Here is a 25,748-nt window from a genome sequence, read left to right as displayed (position 1 = left end):
ATGTCGCCAGCAGACATGATTTGATGCTGAACTAGACACGGTCTTAGTTTTAAAGTTTTTATTTTTAATATGTACAATGGTTATACGACAGAATTAGTACGATGTTTTAAGCAGAAAACACAGAAAACAAAAAAAAACAGAAATACTAGAAACCCCAGGGGGATTCAGAGGGGAAGTCTCATTTCGTCAGATGTCCGATGCTGCACCAATTAGGTCAAGCTGTTACCGGATATTGGTATCTTTTCCCTTAAAAATAAAATGACATATAATTTACAGGAAGAAAATGTGATTTATAAACAATTAACATACGACAAGAAGTTTCATATAAATGTGAATGTTTTCTTGTTTCCTGGTGAAGAATAGATAAAAACATAACTATCCAATAGAAAGTTGATAATAATAATTGTCGCATCTGTTTCACCTCTGTAAGCTGATGTTTGTATAATGCACGTAAATAAAGGGAAACACATTCCAGCACATACACGCGGATGAATACCTGAATCACTCCCATCATGATAAATCTGGTTACCAGTAATATTTTATAAACATTGTTTCGTATGGATTGCTTTAAATCTCTTATTCGACTCGCTCTGCTTTTACTTTGAAATGCCGACCGGAGCCTAATTTGTCTAGTATTTTATTTTGACAGCTGGCGTGTTTCCTGCGTGTGGGCGAGGCTCGGTGACAGCTGCGGAGCACAGACGTCAAATCTTCTGTTCAAAGATCAACATTTTAAAAGATTTAAAATTCCAGGAGATAAAAAGAAGGAGTTTAATTCTGCACCGAGAAGAAGAAGAGTTGTTTCCTTGTCTTCACTTCCGGAGGAGAAACAAACCGGTGAGTTGCGTTCAGGGCCGTTATGTGTCTTTGTCTGGGAGACTGGAAATGCCAATAAGACGTTTTGTTCCACTTATAAAGTAATGTAATATAACAAACTCATGCTGCCTCCCTGAATGTAAATTATTAAGAAATGAAGCGTATTGTTATGATTCACTTAATATCAAAACATAGTGTAGTTGGAATCTCTGATAATATGATAATAATGGAATACTTGCAGGACGAAACCAACAGAGATTTTATCATGGAAACAGTTTAGGAATGTCGCATCTATAAATAAAACAAAGTAAATACAAAGTGTAGTGTTTTAGTTAACCAGTGAGGACAATAATCACACTACGAGGCATTTATTTTGTTCTAAATAATAATAAATATGCCTCAAAATACCAGGGAAAAGTTAATAAAATCACTTCTTGCAGCTTCAACACTCAGTGCTATAACAATGAAACCCCGTGCATTTTAAAATTGTGTAAAAGTGTAATCTCCTTTTACAAATATGACCAAAGACACAGTGGAGACGCAGCACGCAGGTGAAATGGTTTGGTCCATCGTTGTGTTTCCTGCTACGCGTTTTCCTCCAACATCAGCAGCTCCAACAGACGGCTGCTGCAAGGAATGCTGGGAAGTGGGAAGGGTCCAATGCGACACAGTTGGGGGGGATAATCAAATAAATAAATGCAAGTCTGTAGTTAAGCCTTGAAGGTACTATAGCACAATATATTTGGGGTTTCTAAAATACAAATATAAAAATATCTCACTGAATATTGATTTATTTATATATATATATATATATATATATATGAGATTTTTCCATAACGATTAGAATCTATTAGAATCTATTAATATTAGAAAATATAAAATGCAAATAAAATCAACATATAGAAATGCACATTATAAGAGTGAACTTGCATCGTTTTCATAAATAGTGTATAACAGTCACGTTCTGGAATTGTGTTATTGTTTTATTAATAAACACAAAGCTCTAGTTTATTCCGGATTTTAATATAAACCCATCCGGAGCAGTGAAGAGGAACTTTGTTGTTTTTACCCTCCAAACACAAAAGTCCATGTGTGAAATATGTATCTAATATATAATATTGGAGTTTTTCTTGTTGACAGAAGGGGAGACTTTGAGTGTTTTAAGGCGAGAGAATACTTTGTATGACTGTATATGTATTTCCTGAGATGTCCTGCGCTTGTAGAACCTTTTATATCCACCTGGAACTTTTCACAGGGTTCTACCTAGAACTTACCATAAAGGGTTATACTTAGAACCATCCGTGAAAAGTCCCACCATATCACCATACGGGAGGGAGATACTGGAGATGTTTTTAATGAGCAGACTGAAAACGTTACACGTAGAAATGTACTAATAGCTACATCATCACATGTTGTTTAGAGCTTTAGTCCGTTGCTGCATTCAAACCGCGAGGACGACCCCCCCCCCCCCCCCCCCCCCCATTCACCGTGACACAGAGGGGTGTCTGTTTGCAGCCCACTAACAGCCGCTGACCCAGTTCATCTTTTATTCCACAGAACAACAGAACGGAGTCAGATGTTTGTTTGCAGGAGGTAACGCTCACAAAGACTCCACATATTCAAGGAAATAAGTCTTTATATGACACGTTTCCAGCCGTTTGAAGGTGTAGAAAGTAAACAGAGGTTTGCCTTTCTGATTTCAGATGACACGATTCTGTAGATCTCATGTCTGTGATGGGGTTAGCACGGCTACTGGTCTTATGCTAAGCTAAGCTAACCACAACCTGACTCCAGCTCCATCGGGCAAATATAATCAAATATTTAAAAATGGAAGGAAACCTCGCCTTGGCCAGTGTCACACAATAGCATCGTAGTGTGCGAGAAAGTTTTCAGGAAATGTTCTCGTTGCCTTCTTCACAGAGTTACTTTAGTTTCAGTTAATTTGGTTGCTGAGGAACGACATCGGTTGGAGGTTGTTAATGATTTCAGCTCAGATGTGGATGTAACCCTCTAATCTCAGCTCCGGCCCCCGGTGTCTCACCGCCGTCTGGTTCGTCGTTCTGCGGTGGGTCAAACTGAGCTGAAGTTCCTCCCAGCAGATGCAGAGTTAACAGGAAACATGAGCTCACAGTCACAGACCCTCTTGTTTTTACTCTCTTCTGCATTTTCCCCCTCAGGCCTCTGCAGGATGTGAGAGGAGCACAACACTGAACACTGAAGGCCACATCCACGTCTTTAACAGGGACAAGTTAAAGGTACGGCTCAGAAACGCTTGTTTGGTAGCCTGATCCGCTGGTGGATTAGTTTTATATTAGCTGTGAGAGACTACTGAAGTGCTCAGACTGGAGGGATTAACTGCACCCACAGAGCTTAAATACGTTACTGGAGAGCAGATCAGGAAAGACTTTATTTCTGCTCTCCTTCCTCTCTCCTGCCTGCTGGAGTTTATTAAAAAAACAACTTTTTTTGTGAGCTCCATTAAAAAACGCATCAAACTGCCAAAAAGAATGACCATTCACTGTATTATCCCGATTAAGTCTTAAAATGCCACTAAATAATCCATATTGGAATCACTATTTAGTTAAGAAACAAATATTTTATTTTAGTGAACATCCTTTTCAGTGAAAAATAATCAAATAATCTTAAATAAGATTATCATAAATCATAAGGTCACCCTGCATAAATAAAGGAAAAAAAAAAAAAAAAGTATTAAGTATTTTCTGGCTCTATTCTTCACCTGTCTACCGTGATAGCAAACGTTTTCAGGTCACTCATGAGGAAAATGGAAATTCACCACCATCAACATCAAATAGAATCTCTCCCATCCCTCGTTTATTTTGGCTCAATCCCACATACAAATCATCTCTAGAGCGCCAAACCGCTGTATACATGTACAGGAACCAATGGGCTGCAGTATTGACGGTGACCCTGATGAGACCGCCAGCCGGGAGGAAACCGGACTCGTGTTTCTCACTGCCGGTGTCGGGTTTCTGCTTTCTTTCACAGATCGACGGAGACGCTCTGCCGCAGACAAAAATGGCTCTGTTCTTCTCTGGAGCCGTTACAAGTACGTCATCATCAACATCAGACACACACACACACACACACACACATCTGGTCTGTTAAACAGCAGCCCTTCACTGATACTTATTGTTGCCTCTGAACACTCTGAACTGAACCTGCAAACAGCTGATGGATTTGCTGGATGCGCATCATCAACTCAAACAAGCAAAATCCTCCATAGTGTGAAATTATGGCACAACTAGAAAGCTGCACTCAGGGAAGTGTCTGCCGCTACCACAGCTACTGTATGTGTGATCGAATAAAACTACCCACGGTTGGCTGACACACAGACGAGGGACCAACGGGCTATAAGGCAGAGTAAAACACACAGTTAGCCGTTAGCCGTTAGCCAAAGACACCGTCCCAAACACAAAAGCCTGTCGTTATAGCAGCGGGCTAACTGGTAGTTTTTCATTGACTTCATGAGCGTGTAACTTTTGTTGTGATATGACACTATAAATAAAATAGAATTGAATAGTTGTGGTGTAGATGAGCTGTGGACAGACACAGAGTTGCACACTCACTCGCTCACTCATGGAAACACGCTCTCATGCAACAATAATAATAAAAAAGACTGCTGCCGTTACGTTCTAGGAATGATCTTGCAAACAAAGACAACAATAAGCTCCCTGTCGTTACATTCCTGCAGAGTTTTTATCAGCATCACGTCAGCTCCGTTCACAACAGCACGTTTACTCAAGTGGTTTCCCCGGACCACCTCAGGAATGCTCTCCGGCTCCACACACTGATAAAAGTCAAGTCGTCTTTATTTAGAAACGCAGTCGGCTGCACGGAACAAACGTATGCTTGTTTGTCTCATATCTGAAATCTGTTCTTCAGGTTCACCAATCAAACGAAGGCTGCGGGCCAATCACTCCTGCCAGAGGTACGAACCCTTCAAAGAACTGTTTTTCATATAGTCTGAAGTATCACTTATTTGAACTTTTGAACAATGGTTCAGAAAAATTTTAATACCTAAATAATTGTATGTCAGTTTCATGGTGATCTATTAGTTATATACTGTATATATAAGGGGTTTGTTCATATATCTTTCATTGTCTGATCTATACAACACTTTATTCATAAACACCATCTCTCCCTCAGCCTTGACCTGTCTCTCCTCTCTCCTGACTCCTCCTACGTCTGCTACTCGTCTGCCGACGGAGGCGAGCCGTGCTCCTGCCGCCGCTCGCCACGCCTCCTCACCAACGGGTACTACAGCGTCACCGAGGACAGTTTCTCCTGGGACGACGATGGCAACGTGTCCCTGACTCCCTGCAAAACCAACGTGTCCTACAAGGAGAACCTCGTCCGGTGAGAGCCGTTTCTAAAATGAATTTACAATACAGTACTGATGAGGCTGACATTTCCCCGGGGTATACAGTATGGAGCCCGGCGGCGCCACACTTGGGGCGAGCTCCATGCTGCAGGCTCGTGATTGGCTCCTCTGATCAGAGCTAGAGACTACTAGAGACCACCCATCAAACTATTTCTAACCTGTATCAGCTGTTCGAACTGGATCAAAATGTGGCAACAAACTTCAGCAAAGCCAACACACAATAAAATAAACAACTTTTACAACACAAACCATTCAAATCAGGTTAGATGGTGGTTTATTGTTAGAAAGCATTCATTAAGTTCAGGAAAGTTGGATTGGTCCCTTATGAAAATGGAGAATTATGTGTTTAATATCATTAAATAAGGACAGTAACACAGTGTGTCTGGGGAGGTCAGCAGCCAATCAGAGCGAGCCGTCCAGCCCATGGCGAGCAGCTCCAAAAGCTGTAAATTCTTCACGCCTGACGGCTGCGGCTTTCAGGAGCCAGGGTGTGATGTCACCTGTCACGGTTGCTAGGAGACCCTTGTGTTATTGTTTGTCTCGTTGCATAACTGATGGAGCGCCGTCTGTATTAAACACTGAATATTTATGTACAACTTCTCATGTCATATTGTATTTGAGTTGTACTGAAGAACTCTCTTTGATTTGTGCACATGAGCCAAAATATACCTCTTTATTTCTGAAACAAAACTTCTGGAAAAACGTACAAGAAGGATTTAGTCAGAGCAAAATTACTTTGTTCAAAACTGTGAAAAAAAAAGACATTTGATAGATTCAGAGGTAAACATTTAAACTGGTGAACATTGAGTTGTAAATTCAACATATACCCACACTGAAAGGTAAACTGTTAACGGTGAGGATCATGAGAGTCCAACAACTGAAGACAGAGACTCTTTGGGTTGAAACATGTCAGAAACGTGCGACTGAGATGAACGTTTCTTCTTCTTCTCTCAGGGTTTTCCGGCGCCGGCGGCGGCCTCGCAGCTCTCTGGCTCGCCTGCTGAGCGACGTGACAGAGAGCTGCCAGACCTGGCTGGACGAGAAGGTCTTCAGAGGCGTCTTCAGGACAGGACACAGCCAAAACCAGATCCAGGGCCAAGAGGACCAGGACCAGGACTGGTCCAGAACCAGCCAGGAAGGCGCGGCCCTGTTGGACGAGTCAACCTGGTCTGCGTTTAACGGGACCGAGCTGGACGACAGCTGCAACTTCACTTATGGTAATGGTGGGAGGAGCCCCAAATCTTAGTGATCACATGACGATAACTGGATGAGAAAGACCTTCCTCTTCAGTGTTTATGAAACACCAGCGACTTTACCCTCCTCCTCCTCTCTTCTTCTATCTCCCATTAAAGGCGGTGCAGTGGTTGGGTATCTTCATCTTGTTAATGTGAAGCAGAAACAGCCAGTGTTGCTTCAACATGACTCAGAAATAAAGATGCTGCTGTTAAAGCGTAACCCTTTGTTCCACTAAGAGAGAGATGACAAATCAGACACGAGGCCATGGTGACTACGATGACTGTGTAAAAGAGGCGGGCATAGTCACCATGACGTCACCCATTGGTTTGTGGACTGTCGTTTTGAAGCCTCAACTTTGGCATTTTGGCTGATGCCATTTAATTTTTGACCAGCACCATCTTGGTGTTTCGCTGTTAAATCTTGTTTTTTTTTTAAATGAGACATTTTTAGGCCACCTCAATGTGACAAAAGACTTCTTGTGAAAGGGTTTGAGTTGTAACACTCAGAAAACTCCCAGGTTTACCTGTCAATCACAAGGTAGCCCCGCCTTAAAGCATCCCCTGTGTTATGGTCTATAGACTCTAAGTGGACCATCATTTAATAAATGAACATCATGCTGTATTGAAGAAGACTTGAAACTAGAGATTGAGACCGCAATGTTCTTTCCAGTCAGACTTCTTTTAACCAGACGAGTCGCCCCCTGGTGGCCAGTAGAAAGGGTTAAGCCACTTCACTCCACTTCACTGTTCAGACCCAGAGGTCGCCGCCTGCAGAGACCTCTGTGTTATTGATAAAATGTCTGTATATTATTCTCTTTCAGACCACACTGAGATCCCGCCCCCTGCTGACAAAGTGGCCCCGCCCCCGAAGCTGCTCATCCAGGAGGAGATTTGTTCTGAAATCTGTCAATCAAAGGAGCGGTTCACCCAGTCTCTGGGCGGCCTCTCTGAAGTCCCGCCTCCCTCACCCTTCTACACCAATAGCTGTTGTCATGCTTCACCTGAGCACTCAGGTGAGCTGCAGCACTCTTCATCTAGTAGTTCATGAATGTTTCTGTGTTCTGTGACAGTCTGATTATTGATTTTTACATTTTTCATCATTAAATAGCTCTTGATAAAATGCAAAATAGCAGCTTATTTTTAAAATAAAAAAATAAAATAAAAAAAAGTTGTTGAATTGTTGCTATAGTCCATCTCTTTAGCTGTTTGTCTGAAAAACATTTATTTGTATTTGTGTTTCAGGGTTAACGATGAAGGCCCTTCTCCTTTTCATCTTCACCATCTTCATTTTCACTGCTCTCTACTCCGGGTAAAACTCTTATTTCTATTTCTCAGCATAACCTTTTAAAGGCGATCTTTGGAATTACGTTTTTACTTTTCACTAGACACACAATCAAGATGACGATATAGGATTTTATAGCAATAAAAAAACTATACAACAATAAGTTGATCGTGGTGAATTTCCATTATTGGAATAATTGTAAATATCGTCTCAAGTGACTTGAAAAAGCTGTCTAGCATGTTATCATGGCAGAGAAAATAGAGCCGGATTATAAAAACAAACAAATACATTTATGATCATCTTTATCTTATATAAGATTATTTAATTATTGCTTTATACCTGATCGATACGGAATCCAGTCCAAATTAAAATCTGACTTGAATCCTCAATCTAGAAAATTGGATCTTTCCTTGTTGTTGTTGTTTGTCTTCCACATGTTCAAGCAGGAGATAACGCTGAAATGTGCTTCATGTTTCTGACTCTCTTCTTCCCTGTAGGTGTCTTTTGTGGAGCGTGGGCGTCACATCGGCCGTGTTCACCGTGCTCGCAACATTTATGCGTAAGTATCAAGTAACCCAGAATCTTACTGTCACTGTGAGACATATATTATATGTATATATTTTAGAAAGTGACTTTTTGTTGAAACATCTCCGATCTCTCTTTCAGTCCTGACGAAGTCGGGTCCAGTGGGCGAGTGGAGGAGGGCGAAGACGGAGGTGAGTCCACAATCAAGACGTTTCTCTATAAGTTTGGCAGCGAGGAAACGACAATAACAGCTTCTTATGATTCTGTTTTTCAGGACATCACATCAAGAAACGAGTAAAAGAAGCTTCGGGAGGCAAAAGTCTGCAGTGTGAAACTGGAAGACAGAAAAGGTCTGATGGGACTCAGAATTAGCAGAAGCATTTTACATTTCACCAAGTGTTTGCATGTACGTGGCACTTGAAAGTTACACTGAGCTCCGGAAAACCTTTTACAGCAAAACCCGTTTGATGCTTTGACCTCAAATGACAACCTTTTGAATGTAAATCTTGTTTTCTGCGCTGAGATGCGTCGACCAGAAGGGCTGAAACATTCAATCGTTAAATCCAAAGCAAACATGAGGAAAGTTAGCGCGGTGATGCATTCAGGTCGTCCTCACGCTAACCTCGTGTACTTTATGCTCACAGTCAGCACTCGGCTGAGAGATGTTTGGAAACGTTTTCTGTTTCCGACAAAAAGAAAAAAGACTTTGTGTCTCACATGAAAGCTGGATCAGACGGTGTGTTTGCGTTAAAAAGCCGAAGGAGCTCATTAACATGGTGACACAAGTTATTGTAGTTTAGCTATAAAACGTAGAAAGTATCCATATCAAATATAAAGCATCCAAATATACCTGTAGTTCATTATTGTTAATAGTTGAACTTGGCTTTTTTGGGGCTGCCCAAAGTGACCACAAGACAAATTCAGGTCCGTCGGCGAGCGTCGCTGTGGAGCCTCACTTCTATTCAAAATAAGAGCTGTGACTTTTTCTAAAAAAACAAACAAACAAAGCAAAAACCAATGCACAAGTTGAGTTGGGAAACTGAATGAAGAGTTTTGCTCTAAAATGAAATTTAAAAAAGCATGCAAAGCAGAAATATTAATAAAAACAGTATATTAAAGCTGCACAAGTTCAGAATTTATTGTGAAAATCTGACTTCCTTGATAGAGTTCTGACAAGAAATTGTTTGTGACACATAAGAAGTAGACGTTTAGTTTGCTGATGTCCCCTTATTGACAGATCGATGGGCGGGGCCAAGGTTTCCAATCACATCCATGTTCCAACTGGTGTTGTTGGTTCGATGGCTTTGCATGATCTTACCTCATTTGGGTGAATTTATCCTGATACCGGTAGTTAAAAAACTAATCCGATGTTAATTTCAAATAAACCTGATAAAAAAGGTTAGAGGATGATTCAAATCCCGTTATCGTAACGTTCCCTTGTGCAGCTTTAAGAATAGCAGGTAATACACTGGCAGAGAGTTTGTTCTCTGCAGCATTTTGAGTAAAACTCTTCAGCTGTTAAGTGCCTTTTATGTCAGCCAGCAGTGCAGAAACACAGAATAATACAGGGAAGTGCTGCTGAATCAGTAAACAGACCTGCTCCAGTGTGACATGGAGATCATCCTCCTGCAGGTTGAAGCAGACGGATGACAAGTTTACTTTTCAGATGTTAAAAAAAAAAACTAAAAATGTTCTTTCAAACATGCTGCTCGTGATAACTGGGAGGGAACATATAGCATAGCATATTTATCTCTAAGTCACACTGAAATAAAATTCTCTCTCTTCACACCATAATAAAATGTTTCAGAGCTCTCAAAATGCCATATGAATACAAACAGATTGTATTGACCAATTATCGCTCTGTCATTCCTGGAGGAGGAAACGAGAAACGTTCAGGAAAAGAAGTGTGGCTGAGAAATGTTAAGAAAAACAAGTACTGTATGGCTTTATAAGGGTTTGACCTTATACAGTTTTATTTTTTAAATTGAATCACGTTTGGGCCTCAAACTACGCCAAGACTTTTAGCAAACCTGAAGCAGGAAGAGATGAGCCTTGTTTTCACAGGTCAACTCTTTCTGGGTGAAGTGTAAATGTTTGAAATGTGTGTTCATGTGAAATGATTATTTGAAGTTTTGTCTTCGTGTTCCAGATAGTCTGGATTGGTTAGGCTACAGGAAACTATTTTTAGTTGTGATAATAATGCCACGTTTATGTCATATAGGAGTTATCGTAATTAGCAGCTTCTGACTGTTCATGTCAACGTCCGAGTTGTTGTCACAACTGGCAAACCGCAACTACTAAGGAAGTGCCTGAATGCCTCACACTCATCAAAGTCTGTCTTTGGAGGCAAACAATCCCAGATTTAATGGATGAAGTGCGATATTGCCTTTAGGGATATGCCCAGTTGCCGCCCTCGCTAGTCGGCACCAGAAATACCAGCCGGTTTAACTTATTATATTGGCATGTCTCAGCCGTTGCTATGGAGACCTCCGCCAGCAGCAGCGGCTCGGCAGAACTCTGATTAGAACTCATCAGCCGCTCCCAACTAGCTAGCTAACTAGCTAGCCGACTAGCATGTACGCAACAAAGTAAAGCTAGCTACCCAGTGTGCTATGAATCAACAAGGACAGCGGGAGTCATGAATTTGTCAGTACCAATCGAGCAGCTGCTAGCGGTTAGTGTTAGCGTTAGCCAGGGCTAACAGAATGTCAGCTTAATAATGAAAGTAAAGTTCTGGTATTAATACCCATCATGTATTTGTTGATATTTGACGGAGGTCACAATACAGGGTTAGTATTCTACAGTCGATACAAAATGCAACAAAGTAAAGCTAGTGACCTAGCTTACTATGAATCAACAAAGCAGCTAGCTCAATTAATCAAAGTTGTGTCCTAAGATACTAATTAATGGTATAAGTGATACCATTACTCTTCTTAGACCACAGTCCTCGCTGGCACTTCAAATATTATTATTATTATATACACACCACATGCTGGCTTTGTGGAGCGCATTCCTAACCGGAGCGACACTATCGTCATATTGATTTCAGCGGCATTTAAATACGCTTTGGTTATTGAGCGTTTTCAAATGGCTCCTAAATACAGACTATTTTGTCAGACGTTATTTAACCTTGTGTGCTGAAATATGACTCTAGTTTTTCTTACTATTACACCAGTTGATAAGTCGTTTCCATTTAAATGTCGCTAGGATCATCCCGAATTGGCGGTATTTTTTAACCCTCTAACAATACTGCCGTCATTCAGCGATGAATTACCCATTGATGGGAGCGCTCGCAGGGCGTAGACGGGGATCGTTTCCATCTTATCTGACGTGAACGTGGCAACGCACCTGTAATATAAAGGGTTCACGCCTGCCGCAGGAATTCAACCTTTAAATGCCGGTGTGACTGACCGACCCTCACCTAGCTCTCTTTGTGTGTACGTTTCTGAATCCTTAGATGTGTTTTTTCACTCAAAGTGCCAAATGTTTAGACGATTCATGAAATTAATGAACAAAAATGAATCTATATGACTAATATTTTTAATACAGTTATGCACAACGTTTTACTTTGCATTTAAAGCTGCACTTTTTGATCAGTGGATCAATTTACACGGAGAAATGTGAGAGATCCTGAAGTCTTCAGCTCTAAGAAGCTTTCTAGCCTCTTTTAGCTCCAAATTGTAGTTTTGTGGCTGAAAATGTGAGCCAGATGTTTTCCTCAGGAGTTGGTGAAGACCAAATATAAATATATAGGACTTATATACATCAGGTGGTCAGGAACGCCAATGCAACGATCATGTTGCTGTATGTGTAAAACAACTTGTCAGTTCTTCATCCCCCTGATGGACACAAACATTTTTGAGCAGCTTTCAGTGATCAAAGTTAAATGTGGAGAAAGGTGTTGTAAAAAACATTTAATATGTATTTTCTTGGATGAATCGAACCTTTAGATAAGCTCTTGTTATTGATGTGTGTATATACAGTATATATATATATATATATATATATATATATATATATATATATATATATATATATATATATATATACATACACACTTACTTACACACACATATTGACTGCACTTGTTTCTAATGGTGAAAAAATGATACTCTACTTGTGATAGCACTTTTTATATATGCTCATTTATTTATTGCACTGTACTATATTCATGTTATTAAAGTCTGAAAATTGTAAAAATTAAACCTTAAACGACGCTCAAACAAGATTTTAATTTGAAATTGAGACATTAAGAAGAACAAATTATGTATTAATCAGATCAAACCTGAAACATTTGCTTCAAAAATGCGTTTTTGTACAGTGTTGTTCACTGTGTTTAAATCTGTAAATTCAGTCTAAATTCAGAAACAGCACATAACTGATTTGGATGAAGAGTAGTGGCCCTTTTTTGGCCTGTTGGTGGCGCTGCGTTTAAAGATTCAATTTTTACAGTATTTTGCATATTGTCAGATATTTCCCAATGTCAGTGAAAATGTTTTGTTTTATGTGATGTTGAAATGAACATTTATCATCCATTAAATCATGTTATAAAGACAAAGATCTGAACGTTGCTGCTGGTTTCATTGGGATTTTTCTTTTTCTTCTGCAAATATCAAAATCAGTTCAGAGGTGCAGATGACTGAAGAAGAAGCAAACTCAGCTGATTAAAGTGATGAAAAATATAAAATAATAGTTGTTCAGATGACTATTTTTCATTAATCTTCCTCTTGAGACTCGTCAAATAGCCTTTTATTATGAAATGACAACAATGATCACAAAAAGTGTCAATGACAGAATCACAAAAAATAAACATGACAGTATTGTTGCTCTGCATTCACCCAACATTTAACCCACTGACGGAGAAGAAGCCCGCTGCTTACAGATTTAACTCATTTCACCTTCAGACAAACCTTCAGTTTTCACAGAAACCACCGACTCCGCCCACTGAGGGAGGACAGGAAGTCGTCAGTGAAAACACCTGTTGAGATGATTGGTTCAAACTTTGCAAACCCTACAACTGGTCTGGAAACATTTTAAATGCTGAGTTGAGATCGTCTCGCTTCCAGCAGGCGGTGATGACAGCCTGATCCCAGAACAGTGACAGTATTACATTTGAATCTCAAACTGAAACGTCAACCTTCAGTTCCTCAAAGGACAGGACGATGTCCCGTGGCAGAGGACAAATCTCATGGACAACTGCAAGGATCACAGGTGGGTCATAATGAGAAAACAGGCCCTTGACAAGGACCTGCAAAAGACCCACACCAACACTTCTCCTCGTGAGCAACACACACACTTCATCTCCATTTAGCCTCTTTCTGCTGACGTTTGTGTGTCTTTATAGTTACTTTTGTCTCTTTAGAGATATCTGGTGTCTTTAGTTTGGCTCTTTGTGGTAATTTTATGTCTTTGTAGTAGTTTTATCTTGGTGTGACTCTCTTTGTAGTTATGTCATGAATCTCTGTTTTGTGTCTCTTTTTAATTGTTTTGGTCTCTGTAGGTATTTTAGTCTGTGGTTGTTTTGGCCTCCTTTTTGTGTTTTTGTCCCTCTCTGTCGTCGTCTTGTATCTTTCTTGTTATTATGTGTCTACTTGTAGTCATGTTGTGTCTGTGTCTCTTTTTTGTAGTTTTGTCTGTGATCGTTCCACCCTCCTTTTGTTGTAGTTTGGTGTCTCTTATAGGGTTATTCTTGTAGTTGATTTGATCTCTTTGTAGTATTTTTTTTGTTTCTGTTGTCATTTTGAGTCTTTCTTGCCATGAATAGGATATTTCCTCAACAAAAAGAACACCTCGATCAAAACCAGCCAGCAAGTTGTTAATCAAGAAAGATACATAATTCATGAAAAATAATCGTTTGTTGCAGCCACACATTGTTAATGTACCCTGTCGTTTCCAAGCTTCATGACTTGCCCCAGCCTCAACCAGTATGCCTCCACCTGCTGGAGGAACATGTGAACACAATATACACGAAAATAATTCAACTATAGATTAAACTATATTCTACACTACAACACTTTTGTTTATATTGTACTTTAATGACACATTTACATACAAAATAGCAAACAATCAAATCACCAAAACTGACTGACATTAAGTGAACGTGTCCAAGAAGTAATAATACAGATTCGTCTTGATCTGTTTGGCCATTTTATTTATAACATCGGCATCTTGTTGAACTAAAAATCACCACCATGAACAAAACATGGTGTGTTTTTGAATCTTTTTTGTTGTTTACAGAGCGTCGTCATGTTTGAGAGGAAGAGCTGAAACTCCTAAGTTTATGAACTGTGAGCAGTTCACTGGCAGGCTGTTTGTATTTTGAAATGTCGGACCACCTCGTCCGAGTCTGTCACTGTTACTGCTGTAAGATTCCACATGCATTCCCATCACCTCTGTCACTGAAACGTTGCAGCAAACCGTTTCTCCCCGCCGTGCATGGCGACGTGGCGGCGCAGGTGGCTGCCGGAGATGAAGGTTTTGCCGCAGTACGAGCACCCGAACTGTTTGCAGTCCGTGTGGACCGTCATGTGGACCTTCAGGGACCCTGACTGGGCGAAGCGCTTCCCGCAGTGGATGCAGCCGTAGCGTTTCTCACCAGTGTGGACGCTCTGGTGGCGCTTCAGGTTGCTGGAGTCGGAGAAGCATTTGCCGCAGAGCATGCAGACGAACGGCTTCTCGCCAGTGTGGACCCTCATGTGGGTCTTCAGGTTCTTCAGGCAGGCCAGGGTTTTACCGCAGCAGTTGCAGACAAACGTCTTTCCCCCGCCGTCCTCCCTGCTGTGACTGCTGACACTGTCCTGAGGTCTCCACCTGTCCCTTCTGATCCTTCTGACCTGCTCATCTGCAGGTAACGGCGCCCTCTGCTGGTTGTTGTGGAGACCTGCAGGCTGCTGGTGCTCTGCAGCTGCAGACAGACTCGCCTCACTGATGAACGGGAAGCTGCTGCTGCCGCCTGAGTCAGACACAGCTGGAACACTGGCACTGGCGTTCACCACGTACGAGCACCCGGGATCATCACTCAAAGGATTCTGGGTACTGAGGCAGCCATGTTGGAGCTGCGGCTCGTACATCAGGCAGTCATAACTGCTGGTTTCCGACCTCTGGCTGGTGTTGAGGGTTATTTGGACGGACACTGAGCTGGAGCCGACTTCCCCGCTCACCCACGGCAGAGATGAACCGCCGCCCTCGTCTGCTACTTCCTGTTTGGTCAGCGGGGGTGGTACTTCTGTCTCCACCACCTGTCCGTCAACAGCATGACAAAACTCTTTTGGAGAGAAAGAAAAGTAGAATATCACACCATTTTTAATGCTTTTACAAATGTACACATTTACAGATTTGTACCAGTGTTCTGGGCTGGACCTTTTAAAATGATCAGCTCTCTGCTTCCACCTTTAGTGGCCCATCACACTAACACGAGTCTAGAAGGACGTCACCCACAAAACACATCACCCTCAAATTCACGTTTTTTCACGCTGCTTTTAGATGCATAGTCGTGAGTCGCACCACTTGTGTCACGCTTGACCCAGGCAGCCAATCAAATTGAGCAAGAGGCGGGCTTTAATACTTTACCACTTTCTTCCTGTTTGATGCCGGCAGATGTGGTAAGAACAGACAACGGCCTACAGTATACAGCAATCTTGAAAATGTAAAGTTTTTGCCTCGCATTAAGCAGCGTTTAAAGCTAAATCCAGATAGACTGCACTGCACCACAGGGTTATAATTAACCGAACAGGATTTTTATCTACAAAGACTGACTTGTCAATAAAGGCCACCTGAGGGCCAGACTGTAGCTTCGCTATTCGTCAGTCACAAGTTCCCCAAATAAACCAAAAGGGGGCCAATGCACGGTGTCGGGACGGCGTTGGCCTGGAAGTGTAACGCACTCAGCACTGTAGCTGTTCATGCCGTTAGCACCGTTAGCTGCTAGCTGCCGAGTTGGGCCCCATTACAACAAGACGCTTGGCAACAGGTGCAGCCGCTTCAAAAACGCACCTTGGAAATGCATTTTGGACAAAACAGCCGTTGCTCTGCTGTCGGATGAAGATGCAGGAAAAAAGACCACAGAGGTTTTTGGGTCAAGACATAGTGGAAAAAAAATGTAATGTTTGATTAAAAACCGCTAATATCAACCTTTCGCCTGCATTTGCCATTGTCCGTCCCGTTGGTTAATTGTTAAAAGCCTGAGATCAACTGTGATATTGATGAGTGGTGCGTCTCTGCAGTTGCGAATATTTTAACTATTGTGTGCGTCTACAAACCACAAGAACCACGTGATTTGCGAAGAGGAAAACAATGGTTTTGTGGGTGACGTGTCTCTGTGTGAGCAATCCCTTCGGCCCCGGTTAGATTTTCTGCAATATCTACAGGTCCCGCCTGTATGGGTTGAAGCTGCTGCATGAGTGGGCCAATCACACGTCATGCTAAATGGAAGAACGCTGCCGTTGATTGGCTGCGAGAGAGAACATACAAATGGACTTTTCTTTTGGTCCTAGATCTGGGCACAAAAAGGGTCCACTGTAGGTATAGTTTGACTGGAGAAGTTCAGATACTACTTTGTACTGCATTAGTTCAGTTGACACCTGAAAGATACCCAGCTCTAATGAACACCTCTAGTCCATATGTGACATTGTGGCAGGTAGCCTGGTTCCTGGTCCTGTGCACTGTTGAGTAAACCTGCTGGAGGCTAGTCAGTCCTGCTAAAATGTTGGAATGCTAAAACTGTACTTACTGTTCTGCTCAGACTGGGACCAGGACTCGTCTTCGTCCTCCACTTTGATCACGGTGGCCGTCAGGGCGGTGGACGCTGCAGCGGGCTGTGAACAGGGCGGAGAGAAATAAAGAGGAGAACCAGGGAGGAGAAGGAACACTGATCTGCAGCTCTACTCACCGTCCCCTGTGGGGCGTCTTGTCCAGAGTCCGAGGACGGATCGGGGTCTCTGCACTGCACGGCCTTATGGTTGGACACTCTGGACGGCGCCGCCTCACCTGCAGGAGGTGAGTCATCACGACACTTTCACAGCTGCGTTCATCTACTTGGGTTTTATGAATAATCGTAATGCTAAAAATCTTTTTAAAATGTGAATATCAGTTTAACATCAAGCTGAAAATGCCCTTTTAGATCACATGTCCCTAATTAACAACCACATCTTCTCAATGTCTCTGCTGGACAGAGACATATTTATTATGGACAGATTGAGACCATATTTTAAATACATTATTAAAATGATATATCCGTCAATCTGCAACTTTTAAGTACATTTCCTCCCAGCGTCATGTCCTGCCCACCTTTCCTGTTTCACTGGTAAACATGTCACCATAGAGATAAGATACTCTCGAAATGATGTTTCACGAGCATATGACCGCCAACAGTAAAATGAATATTGGCTCAACATTCCGTTTGATATACAGGCTACAGTGTATAACATACGTTTGTTTGCGTGCCCTTCACTGTCCCTCTGGTTGTTTGAATGTTTAATATTGAGGTTCATTAAACTCTTTGAGATCTGAGATTACTGAGATGAACTTGTCACAATAAATGCTCCTTATTTCACTGAATGGTGTAGGAGGAACTGCATTTCTGTCCAACAGTATTGTTGTTGCCGTGATATATTTTTCTTGCTTATTTAATTTGCCAGTTTGACACTCAGTTTTTACTTCTAGCTTCTGTCCATTCAGAAGCTCCCTTTAGGACCAGATTGCATTCTGGTATGGCTTCGTTTCTTCTCTCCAGTGTTCCTCTTGACATTGTGTTAGAATCAGGTTTCCTCTGACCAGAGTCGTTGTGTCTGAGAGAGCAGTTCTACTAGTTGTATCTAGTATTTTCACAGGGTGGTATCAGTACTTTTACTGAGGTAAAATATCGGAATACTTCTTAAAACGCTGCTTATTTTCAACTACGTTTAATTATAATGGTTACCTCCGGGTGTTCCGCTACTCCTTGGCCCGTTGCCCGGGTGATGAGCAGGCAGCTGAGCTCGAGCTCGGCCGCCCGCGAGCAGCAGCGCGGGGCCGCCGGTGGCGGTGGCCGCGGCTCGCAGGGCCGTCGCCCGGGCGGATCGGAGCTCCATCAGCCGCAGTTTTCTCCGCAGAACCTCGTTCTCTTTGCGGCTCCGCGAGATCTCCAGCTGCAGCACCGAGTAGCCGCTGTCCACGAGCTCGCAGATTTCCGCCACCGCCGTGTTGGCCAGCACCTCCATGATGGAGGCGAGCTGCGTGTGGAAGGTAGCGGCCGGAGACATGTTTCTAATAATCCGCCGCGTGCGTGTGTTGAAACGGGACGGTCTGGACCGGGTCGTGGCGGGTGACGCGATCAAGAAACGCTCGCGCCCGCTCTCTTCGTCTGAAGGTAGATTTCTCCCTGATGTAAACAGTATGGAGACAAACCAGGAAGTGACGAACGCCCAGACAGCCCGGAATGCGCATGTGCATCATTGACATTTGATATTCCAGTGAAGCGTGTGCACATTCCCCAGCCCGAGAAAACCATTTACCATTCAGATCCAATGAGACCTCAAGCACACCTATGGACTGACTTGCATTTACAATTATATAACAATCATTTCCATTATCGATTTCATGTTTTAGATTCCTAAACCCCTATCTCTAATCATAGAGCATCTTTTTTTTGGCTGCATGGCCTCTTTTTGTCGTCGCCTTGCACCTTTTTATCGTTGCTTTGCATCTCATTTGTGGTTATTTGAGTTGTCTTGTCTTTGATTGACTTTCCAACTAGAAATATATTAAATTCATCTCAGGGTGCACCAGGGCCATTTGATCCGTATTGTGCCTCTAAGTCTTTTTAAACTGGTTTCCAGATATGACACATGGCAGACCCACGTGTGAATACATGTTTGACACTCGTTTTAACTATGTGGCCGCTGTTTTTATTTTTTTTTATTTTTTATAATTTCATACAATGACAATCAGACTGTATGACCGAAGATGAAATGCAGTTTAACAAAGCGTCATATTAATCTAACCCACACATCTATAAAGCTGCTGCTGTGTTGTTGTTGTTTTTCCTTCCGAATAATCAATTATACGGAGAACCGGAGAGGACATCCGGAGAAGAAATACATGAGGCCACGTTTTACTACAATGAGCGCACGAGATACAACTCGTTCCCACGTTTTAATTAATTTGTTCCATCGTTTTAATTCATTTGTGGCCACGAGATATACAGTACATGTACAAGAGGACTTGGAGCACTGTGAGTGCAAGCCGGCGGGGAGAGGGGAGGGGGGGCAATCGTGCGCTCTAACTTATCTCGCGCGCTCTAACTTATCTCGTGGCCACAAATGAAATAAAATGAATTGAAACGTGGCCAACAATTAACTAAAATGTGGGACAAATTGGATCTTATGCGCTCAATGTAGTAAAACGTGGCCTCCATCTATGTATTTTTTCTCTGGATGTCCTCTCCAGGGCTCCGTACGATTGTCTTCATGTTGCACATAAACAACCTTTGGATTTCTCTTTTGGAAGGAAAGTCCATAAAAATAGTTACTTGTAGAAGCTGATTCTGGTCCTTCCAGCTTTAGGTTTAAATACTTTTGAACACCGTACATTCCTTGCATGACCTGTTACACATCTGTTTTTAACAAGTAATAACTGATACAAAACCATTTCTGATTAGTTTTATTAAACAAAAATGACACACAAACAAACTGCAAGTGACTGCGTGTTTTTGCATTTGACACAACTCTTAACCTTTTTCTGAAATGCTTTTTGACCTGTACATAATAGACTAATAAACCGAAGAGATGGAGCTCGTCAGAAATTTTACAAATGTTAGGTTTCATTCCGAAAGCAGACTTTTTTTCTCAATATAATAATCTGAAAGTGAAAAAAAATCCTCAAGCCAAGACAATACATACAACATTGCCGGAAATAATTGGGAAAATGTGATGTGTATATAAGACTTCTAGCTGCAGCGAATTTGCAGTCTATGTCCCTTTTTGTCCGGTCAAAAGATCAAATAATAAGAATCGGTTGACTGTGAGGAAAAGGAACAGCAAATTTGAGAATCAAATGTTTTTTGGTTTAAACAACCCTTCAATTTTCAAAACCGTTGCTGATTAAAAACGGATTAATCGACTAATTGTTTCAGCTCCAGCTCAAATTAAAACTCATTCTTGAAAGAAAACGCTTCACATATTAAAACCTTTGGAAAACATGAAATGTGAAGTAACCTTTCCTCCTTTTTGAAAATGGGATATTTACAGAACAGGATGAAACCAACTCCCTGGTTCAGTCAGACGTTGTTGTGACATTTCTTCATGTGCAACTTGAGGCTGTACTTGACGATGAAGCTCCTGGAGCAGAGCGTGCAGGTGTACGGCCGCTCTCCGGAGTGAACGCTCAGGTGCGACTTCAGGTGAGCCGACTGGGTGAACTTCTTGCCGCACTGGCTGCAGGTGAAGGGCCTCTCGCCCGTGTGGATGCGCAAGTGGACCTCCAGGTTCTGAGACGTGGCGAACGTCTTGGAGCAGACGGCGCACACGAAGCGTTTCCCACGGACGCCCGGCTGCCCGTTGCAGAGCAGAGGTCGACCTGACTGGTCCCTGTAGTGGCTGAAGTTCATCATGTCGCTGTCCTCGTACTCAAACGCTGAGTTGCTGCTTTCAGACAGCTGGCAGTCCGTGGAATTCGAGCCTGTGACGCTGACCATCTTGAGCCCGAAAGCATCGCCGTCCAAGTTTTCGTTCTGGTGAAACTGAGTGAAAGTCATCTGACTTTTCGACTGTTTGGTCCACGTCAGGCTGAGATCTAGCTCTCTGTTCGTAGGAGACTGAGCCTCCATCAGAGCGCTGCTACCAAAATACATTTGTCTGTTAGAACTCGGAGGGGCCAGCGAGCAGCCCTGGTTGACCAGATGGACGTCCGGGTCCATCTCTGAGGAGTAGGAATAAGCCGACTCGCCGGCCTCCATCTCGTCGCCGCCAAGCTGGCCGGAGTAGACCGGCTCGCTGCGAGGAGAGTCCAGCGTGTAGACGGTCACGCTCTTCTTCTGTGCCCCCGCGGCTGTCAGCGTGAGCGGCTCCGAGGACGACTTCCTGTCCGCCTCGATGCTTCCCGGCCGGTGTCTCTTCATACTCCGGCTGATGGGAGTGGACCCCACGCGTTCTCTGGCTGCAGCCGTTCCTCCATCAGCAGCTGCTGTTTTATCTGGAAGAGAAAAACCCAAATGCATCACTGGGCTAGAAAAACATGGTCACTGTGCGTTTTCAAGTCAAGCCAAGGAATATAGTCAGCAAGAAGGAGCTCTGGATTTGTGAGACTGATATGTATCACATCAATGACGAGCAGGTGTTTAGAAGACGAGGACTTGTTCTGCTCCTTTTCTGGTTCATTCTTGTATTTTATATTACTACTAGATCATGTTTACATGCTTTAATTCTAAAAACACCCTCTCTCTGAAACGCTGTTTAACCTCCTGCCCCTCCCTCCCAAAAAGCCCAGTCTGCTCTGATTGGTCAGCTGCTATGTGTGTTTGTCAGAAACGTCCCATGCCAGAATCAGATCACAGGCGTTTTACTGCTGAGGAATAGTGATGGAATACATTTTAGCCACTTGTTCTTCAGCTCCTCTTAAGTCCATATAAAGGACATTTATGTTCGTCTCCTCAACATGGAGACTCCACGCTCAGCTCCTCTCTTACTAGCTGTTAGAGGGTGGGGAAAACTAGCGGCTGGGCAGATATTATGCAGATTTGTTAGTTGGTGAATTGAGGTGTTTGAAGCAGTTCAGGAGCAGAGTTTCTGTGGGGAGAGGAACTCTCTGGACATGGCATTGACCTTCTGGAGACGTTTACATATAACCCACTAAAGGGAAAAGCATAAGAGCTTAACAAGGACGAGGATCTTGTTAATCAGGTTTTTCCTGCTTATGTACGTCTAAAAGAGGCTGTTATGTCAATATTATATATATTTACATAACATTCTTTTGTCAAAATCCAATTCATTCAAATGCGAGATATCAATGCATGACTGTAGTGAAACATACTGGTGTGACCCCGAGGTTGAGAAGTCGTGTGCCGTTCACACTCACCATCGTCAAAGGCGTCGTTGCTGTCAGAGTCTTCGTCTTTGATCAACACAATGTCTGGAAGCTGGAAATGATTTAATTAATGTATATTCAATAGAGGAATGACAATTATGCAAACAGTCAGGCATGAAATATGGATTTGATATTGAAAACATACAAACTAATGAAAATAAAATGTGCCTCGAGTCCCAATTGGCTCTCTTTAAAGGTTAATTGAAGTTTTAATGAGAAAATAATAACAAAGAAGAAATGGTGATGGTTGTAATTGCTGAATTAAATTGCAACAGTTGCTCAAGATCAAAGCTACAGCAACAACACAACTATACAAATGTTAATAAGACTTCTGAGGGACTAACTGACATGACCTTCCATACTTGAGAGCAGTTAATGTTTCGTTCTCATCTCCATTTAATTATCACATTATCGACAAAAACATTTTTTTCAAGATAATAAACATGTTATGACTTTCAGCCCGAGGTAATGAGTGAGATTAAAAAAATAAGTAAATGGTGATTTTGAGATAAGGGATCAACATCAGCCCGTGAGCATGCACTGAGCGTGCGCAGCACAGATAAGGAGATGATTAACTTCCATGTGGAGATTATGAGATTAGAGTTGTGACCTATTTTTATCTTTTTTTTATTTTTATAAATGGATCATGTTCCCCCAATTCAAAAGAAGTTGACAAGGCGCCATCTTACACAAAATACCATCTTCTTAAACCTTCGTTTGAATCGTTATTCATGGTCCGATGATCAAGAGGAAAATATAATAATATAATAATAATGATTAATTTTCTAAATTTCACCTTTTCATTTTAATTCTAGGTTTATGCTCCACAACTCAATGGTCAAAATCCAAAAGAAATCGAACTGTAAGATTAAGTGAATTATTGATTATTGATTGCCTTATAAAAACAAAGTTAATCAACAACTATTTTAATAATTGCTTGTTAAAGCTCCATGTCTAATGTCTTATGTGATTGTAAGAATAACATTTGGTGTGGGACGAAACTGGCTTTGGAATTTGTGATGGGAATTTTTTTTTATAGATTAGATCATTTTAGATGTTAAAGTCCAATCAACAGATTAAAGTAATAATTGGTTACAGCCCTAATTCAATTGATGTCATCAAACTTAGAGAAACGTTTTTAGATAATCTATGTTCTTACATGTAGCACATTGATAATAGCACTGTTGTTCTTAAGGTATGCTTGGTGAACAACTACTACTTTACTCAGACGAGGACCTTACACTTGTTCTAGTTTTTAGCTCTTACTTTATCAACAATGATATGTTGTTGTTTCTTTCTTTTGACAAATGTACTTATTGTAAGTCGCTTTGGACAAAAGCGTCTGCTAAATGCCCTAAATGTAAATGTCACGTTTGCGTAGCCAGCAGCTAATGTTTAGCATTGACTTGCTAGACGAATAATGACTAATCATCATAATAACATCTAACAATTGTTGCCGTGCAGTAATGACTTGGTTTATCCAAATAATGATTTGGCATATCAAATATTGACTTGGTATTTCAAACCAATGACTTGGTTATTTAGGGAACGCTTCTTTAAGATGAGTACGCCATTATTTTGAAAAAGCAGCATTTCTTTGAGTTACAGACGGGACTAATTTCATTACATGGCTAAGTTTTAATGTATTTTTTTCTTATATTGTCAATGGACTCCCATAGTCGACCAATGGTTTCAGCTGTAAAATAAGCGAGTAAGAAGGGGTACGATGAAACGAGCGGCGTTGTGTTTACGTACCTCCTGCACCACCACGTCCCCTCCGTCTTCCCCGGGAGCGGCAGCGGCGTCTCCTCCGTCACTTTCCCGCTGCGTTGGTTCCGCCTGCTGTGCGATCGCCGCGGCCGATACGAACTCCAGTCCCGCCGCCGCCGCCTTCCCCCCGCTGCTTCCCCGGACCACTATGGACTCGATGAGGTGCAGCTTCTTCTTCAGGTCCTCGTTCTCCTTGTGGCTCCGGCTGACCTCCATCTGCAGCACCGCATAACCCTCGTCCACCACCTCGCAGATCTCCGCCACCACCGCCTTGGTCAGGGCGCCCATGATGATAGCAAGCTGCTCGTGAAGAGCTCTGCTGGTCACAACGGCCATTCCGCCGCTCGACAGGAAACCACACCGGACTCGGACCCCGCTTAACGGGCAACACGAAGCTCCCACGGGCTCCGAAACACGCCGAGATGTCGGTACCGGAGGACGATGCCCGTAGCTCGTTACAAAAAGGCAAACCTTCTTTTTCTACTTCCTTCATACTTCGCACTTCCGGAATAACAGTACCGTCCAAATATTGTCAAAATAAGAGCCTGTTGTTATTGTGGTGACAAACTGGGCCACATTCCCCACAGGCTACGTGGCTCGTTCTGCAGATACACCTGACGGTTTGACACGAGGCTGGTTGTTTTGGTTCCTCCACAACTCCATCCAGTGGTTTTATGTAGTATCTAATGCTAAATCTATCTAAGGATTTATAAAATAAAGGATGTTGATAATGTAATATATTAGCTAGTTCTTGTTTATTGAGGTAAGGAAAATTGCAAAATATATACTTGTATGGATGGATGGATGAATAGATCAAATTAGATCCAAAATATAACTCATAAAATGATTAAAATAAATGCATTGAATAGTTAAGAAATAGAGTAATTAAAACAAAGTAGTATAGATATGTAGAATGAATAAATGGGTGTTAAAAAATAAATGTATATGAATGAACTACTACTAGGAGATTACAAAATATATATTAAAATGTTTTAATTTAATCTGTATTGCATCACAAACTTGTTTTTAAATGTGCCTGCTTTTAAACCGTTTTATAACTTCACATTACATCTTTTTAACCGTTTTATAACTTCACAGTACATCTTTTTAACCGTTTTATAACTTCACAGTACATCTTTTTAACGCAACTTATTTCTTAAGAATAATGCACTATAAATTACTATTATTTAATGCACTCAACTGTAGCCTGCCTGTTTTTAATAGTACTTGTTTTAAATGTATTGATTTTTTATTGTATATGTAAAGTGTCTTTGAGGATCTTTGAAAAGCGCTATACAAATAAAGTGTATTATTATTATTATTATTATTATTAAAATATATAAAATAATAAAATCCAAGACATTCATTTCCAAAATAATAATATTTAGATCCTTCTGCCATCTGCAGACTTGCTTTACAGTGATGCTGGAAGACGAGTACGGTTTGTTTTGTTCGTCACATTAAACATTAGAGCAGCTGAGATTTCAATTTTGAATAACTTCTGGGTTTGAGTGAAGCCATTGTATATTTGAAGGTTGCCCAGTGAGTCTGTGTTGTTAATCCTTTGTGTGCATCATGGTTTTCTACTGTATGAATGGCAAACAGCGATCACGTGCGCTGCCATTGTTCAGACTCTAAATGGGGGGGGAAACAGCAAAGC

General features: G+C 41.8%; 3 protein-coding genes across 3 annotated transcripts; 1 reads left to right on the top strand and 2 right to left on the bottom strand.

The window, feature by feature from the left end:
- The first annotated feature begins 668 nt into the window (after positions 1–668).
- tmem71 (transmembrane protein 71) lies at positions 669–12,818 on the top strand. The gene is made up of 11 exons (XM_084007230.1): positions 669–837; positions 2,994–3,071; positions 3,823–3,883; positions 4,720–4,765; positions 4,984–5,193; positions 6,173–6,435; positions 7,275–7,466; positions 7,696–7,762; positions 8,233–8,294; positions 8,402–8,451; positions 8,535–12,818. The coding sequence occupies exons 3-11, from the start codon at positions 3,853–3,855 to the stop codon at positions 8,556–8,558; spliced, it is 945 nt and encodes a 314-aa protein (XP_083863356.1). The 5' UTR covers positions 669–837; positions 2,994–3,071; positions 3,823–3,852; the 3' UTR covers positions 8,559–12,818.
- A 1,456-nt stretch (positions 12,819–14,274) lies between these two features.
- On the bottom strand, positions 14,275–18,655 carry LOC311012151 (uncharacterized protein). The gene is made up of 4 exons (XM_084007489.1): positions 18,177–18,655; positions 17,148–17,245; positions 16,989–17,073; positions 14,275–15,524 (listed from the first exon to the last, which is right to left on the bottom strand). The coding sequence occupies exons 1-4, from the start codon at positions 18,496–18,498 to the stop codon at positions 14,656–14,658; spliced, it is 1,374 nt and encodes a 457-aa protein (XP_083863615.1). The 5' UTR covers positions 18,499–18,655; the 3' UTR covers positions 14,275–14,655.
- Positions 18,656–19,892: 1,237 nt separating this feature from the next.
- LOC311012986 (uncharacterized protein) lies at positions 19,893–25,148 on the bottom strand. Its single transcript, XM_084008842.1, has 3 exons — positions 24,074–25,148; positions 22,310–22,370; positions 19,893–21,427 (listed from the first exon to the last, which is right to left on the bottom strand). The coding sequence occupies exons 1-3, from the start codon at positions 24,422–24,424 to the stop codon at positions 20,514–20,516; spliced, it is 1,326 nt and encodes a 441-aa protein (XP_083864968.1). The 5' UTR covers positions 24,425–25,148; the 3' UTR covers positions 19,893–20,513.
- Positions 25,149–25,748: the final 600 nt, after the last annotated feature.

This window comes from Eutrigla gurnardus, assembly GCF_963514095.1.
Source record: "Eutrigla gurnardus genome assembly, chromosome: 4".
In the NCBI taxonomy this organism is placed as follows: domain Eukaryota; kingdom Metazoa; phylum Chordata; class Actinopteri; order Perciformes; family Triglidae; genus Eutrigla; species Eutrigla gurnardus.
This window is presented reverse-complemented; position numbering and strand designations above follow the sequence as displayed.

What these genes read in the sequence shown, in the direction of transcription:
- tmem71 (XM_084007230.1), top strand. Translation starts at nt 3,853, where the DNA reads ATGGCTCTGTTCTTCTCTGGAGCCGTTACAA. An exon ending in CAGCTGCAACTTCACTTATG is followed by an intron (nt 6,436 to 7,274) that starts GTAATGGTGGGA and finishes ATTCTCTTTCAG; the next exon opens with ACCACACTGAGATCCCGCCC. An exon ending in TTCACTGCTCTCTACTCCGG is followed by an intron (nt 7,763 to 8,232) that starts GTAAAACTCTTA and finishes TCTTCCCTGTAG; the next exon opens with GTGTCTTTTGTGGAGCGTGG.
- LOC311012151 (XM_084007489.1), bottom strand. Translation starts at nt 18,498, where the DNA reads ATGTCTCCGGCCGCTACCTTCCACACGCAGCTCGCCTCCATCATGGAG. An exon ending in AAGACGCCCCACAGGGGACG is followed by an intron (nt 17,074 to 17,147) that starts GTGAGTAGAGCT and finishes CCCTGTTCACAG; the next exon opens with CCCGCTGCAGCGTCCACCGC. An exon ending in GTCCCAGTCTGAGCAGAACA is followed by an intron (nt 15,525 to 16,988) that starts GTAAGTACAGTT and finishes TCTCTCCAAAAG; the next exon opens with AGTTTTGTCATGCTGTTGAC.
- LOC311012986 (XM_084008842.1), bottom strand. Translation starts at nt 24,424, where the DNA reads ATGGCCGTTGTGACCAGCAGAGCTCTTCACGAGCAGCTTGCTATCATC. An exon ending in GGGACGTGGTGGTGCAGGAG is followed by an intron (nt 22,371 to 24,073) that starts GTACGTAAACAC and finishes AATCATTTCCAG; the next exon opens with CTTCCAGACATTGTGTTGAT. An exon ending in CAACGACGCCTTTGACGATG is followed by an intron (nt 21,428 to 22,309) that starts GTGAGTGTGAAC and finishes TTTCTCTTCCAG; the next exon opens with ATAAAACAGCAGCTGCTGAT.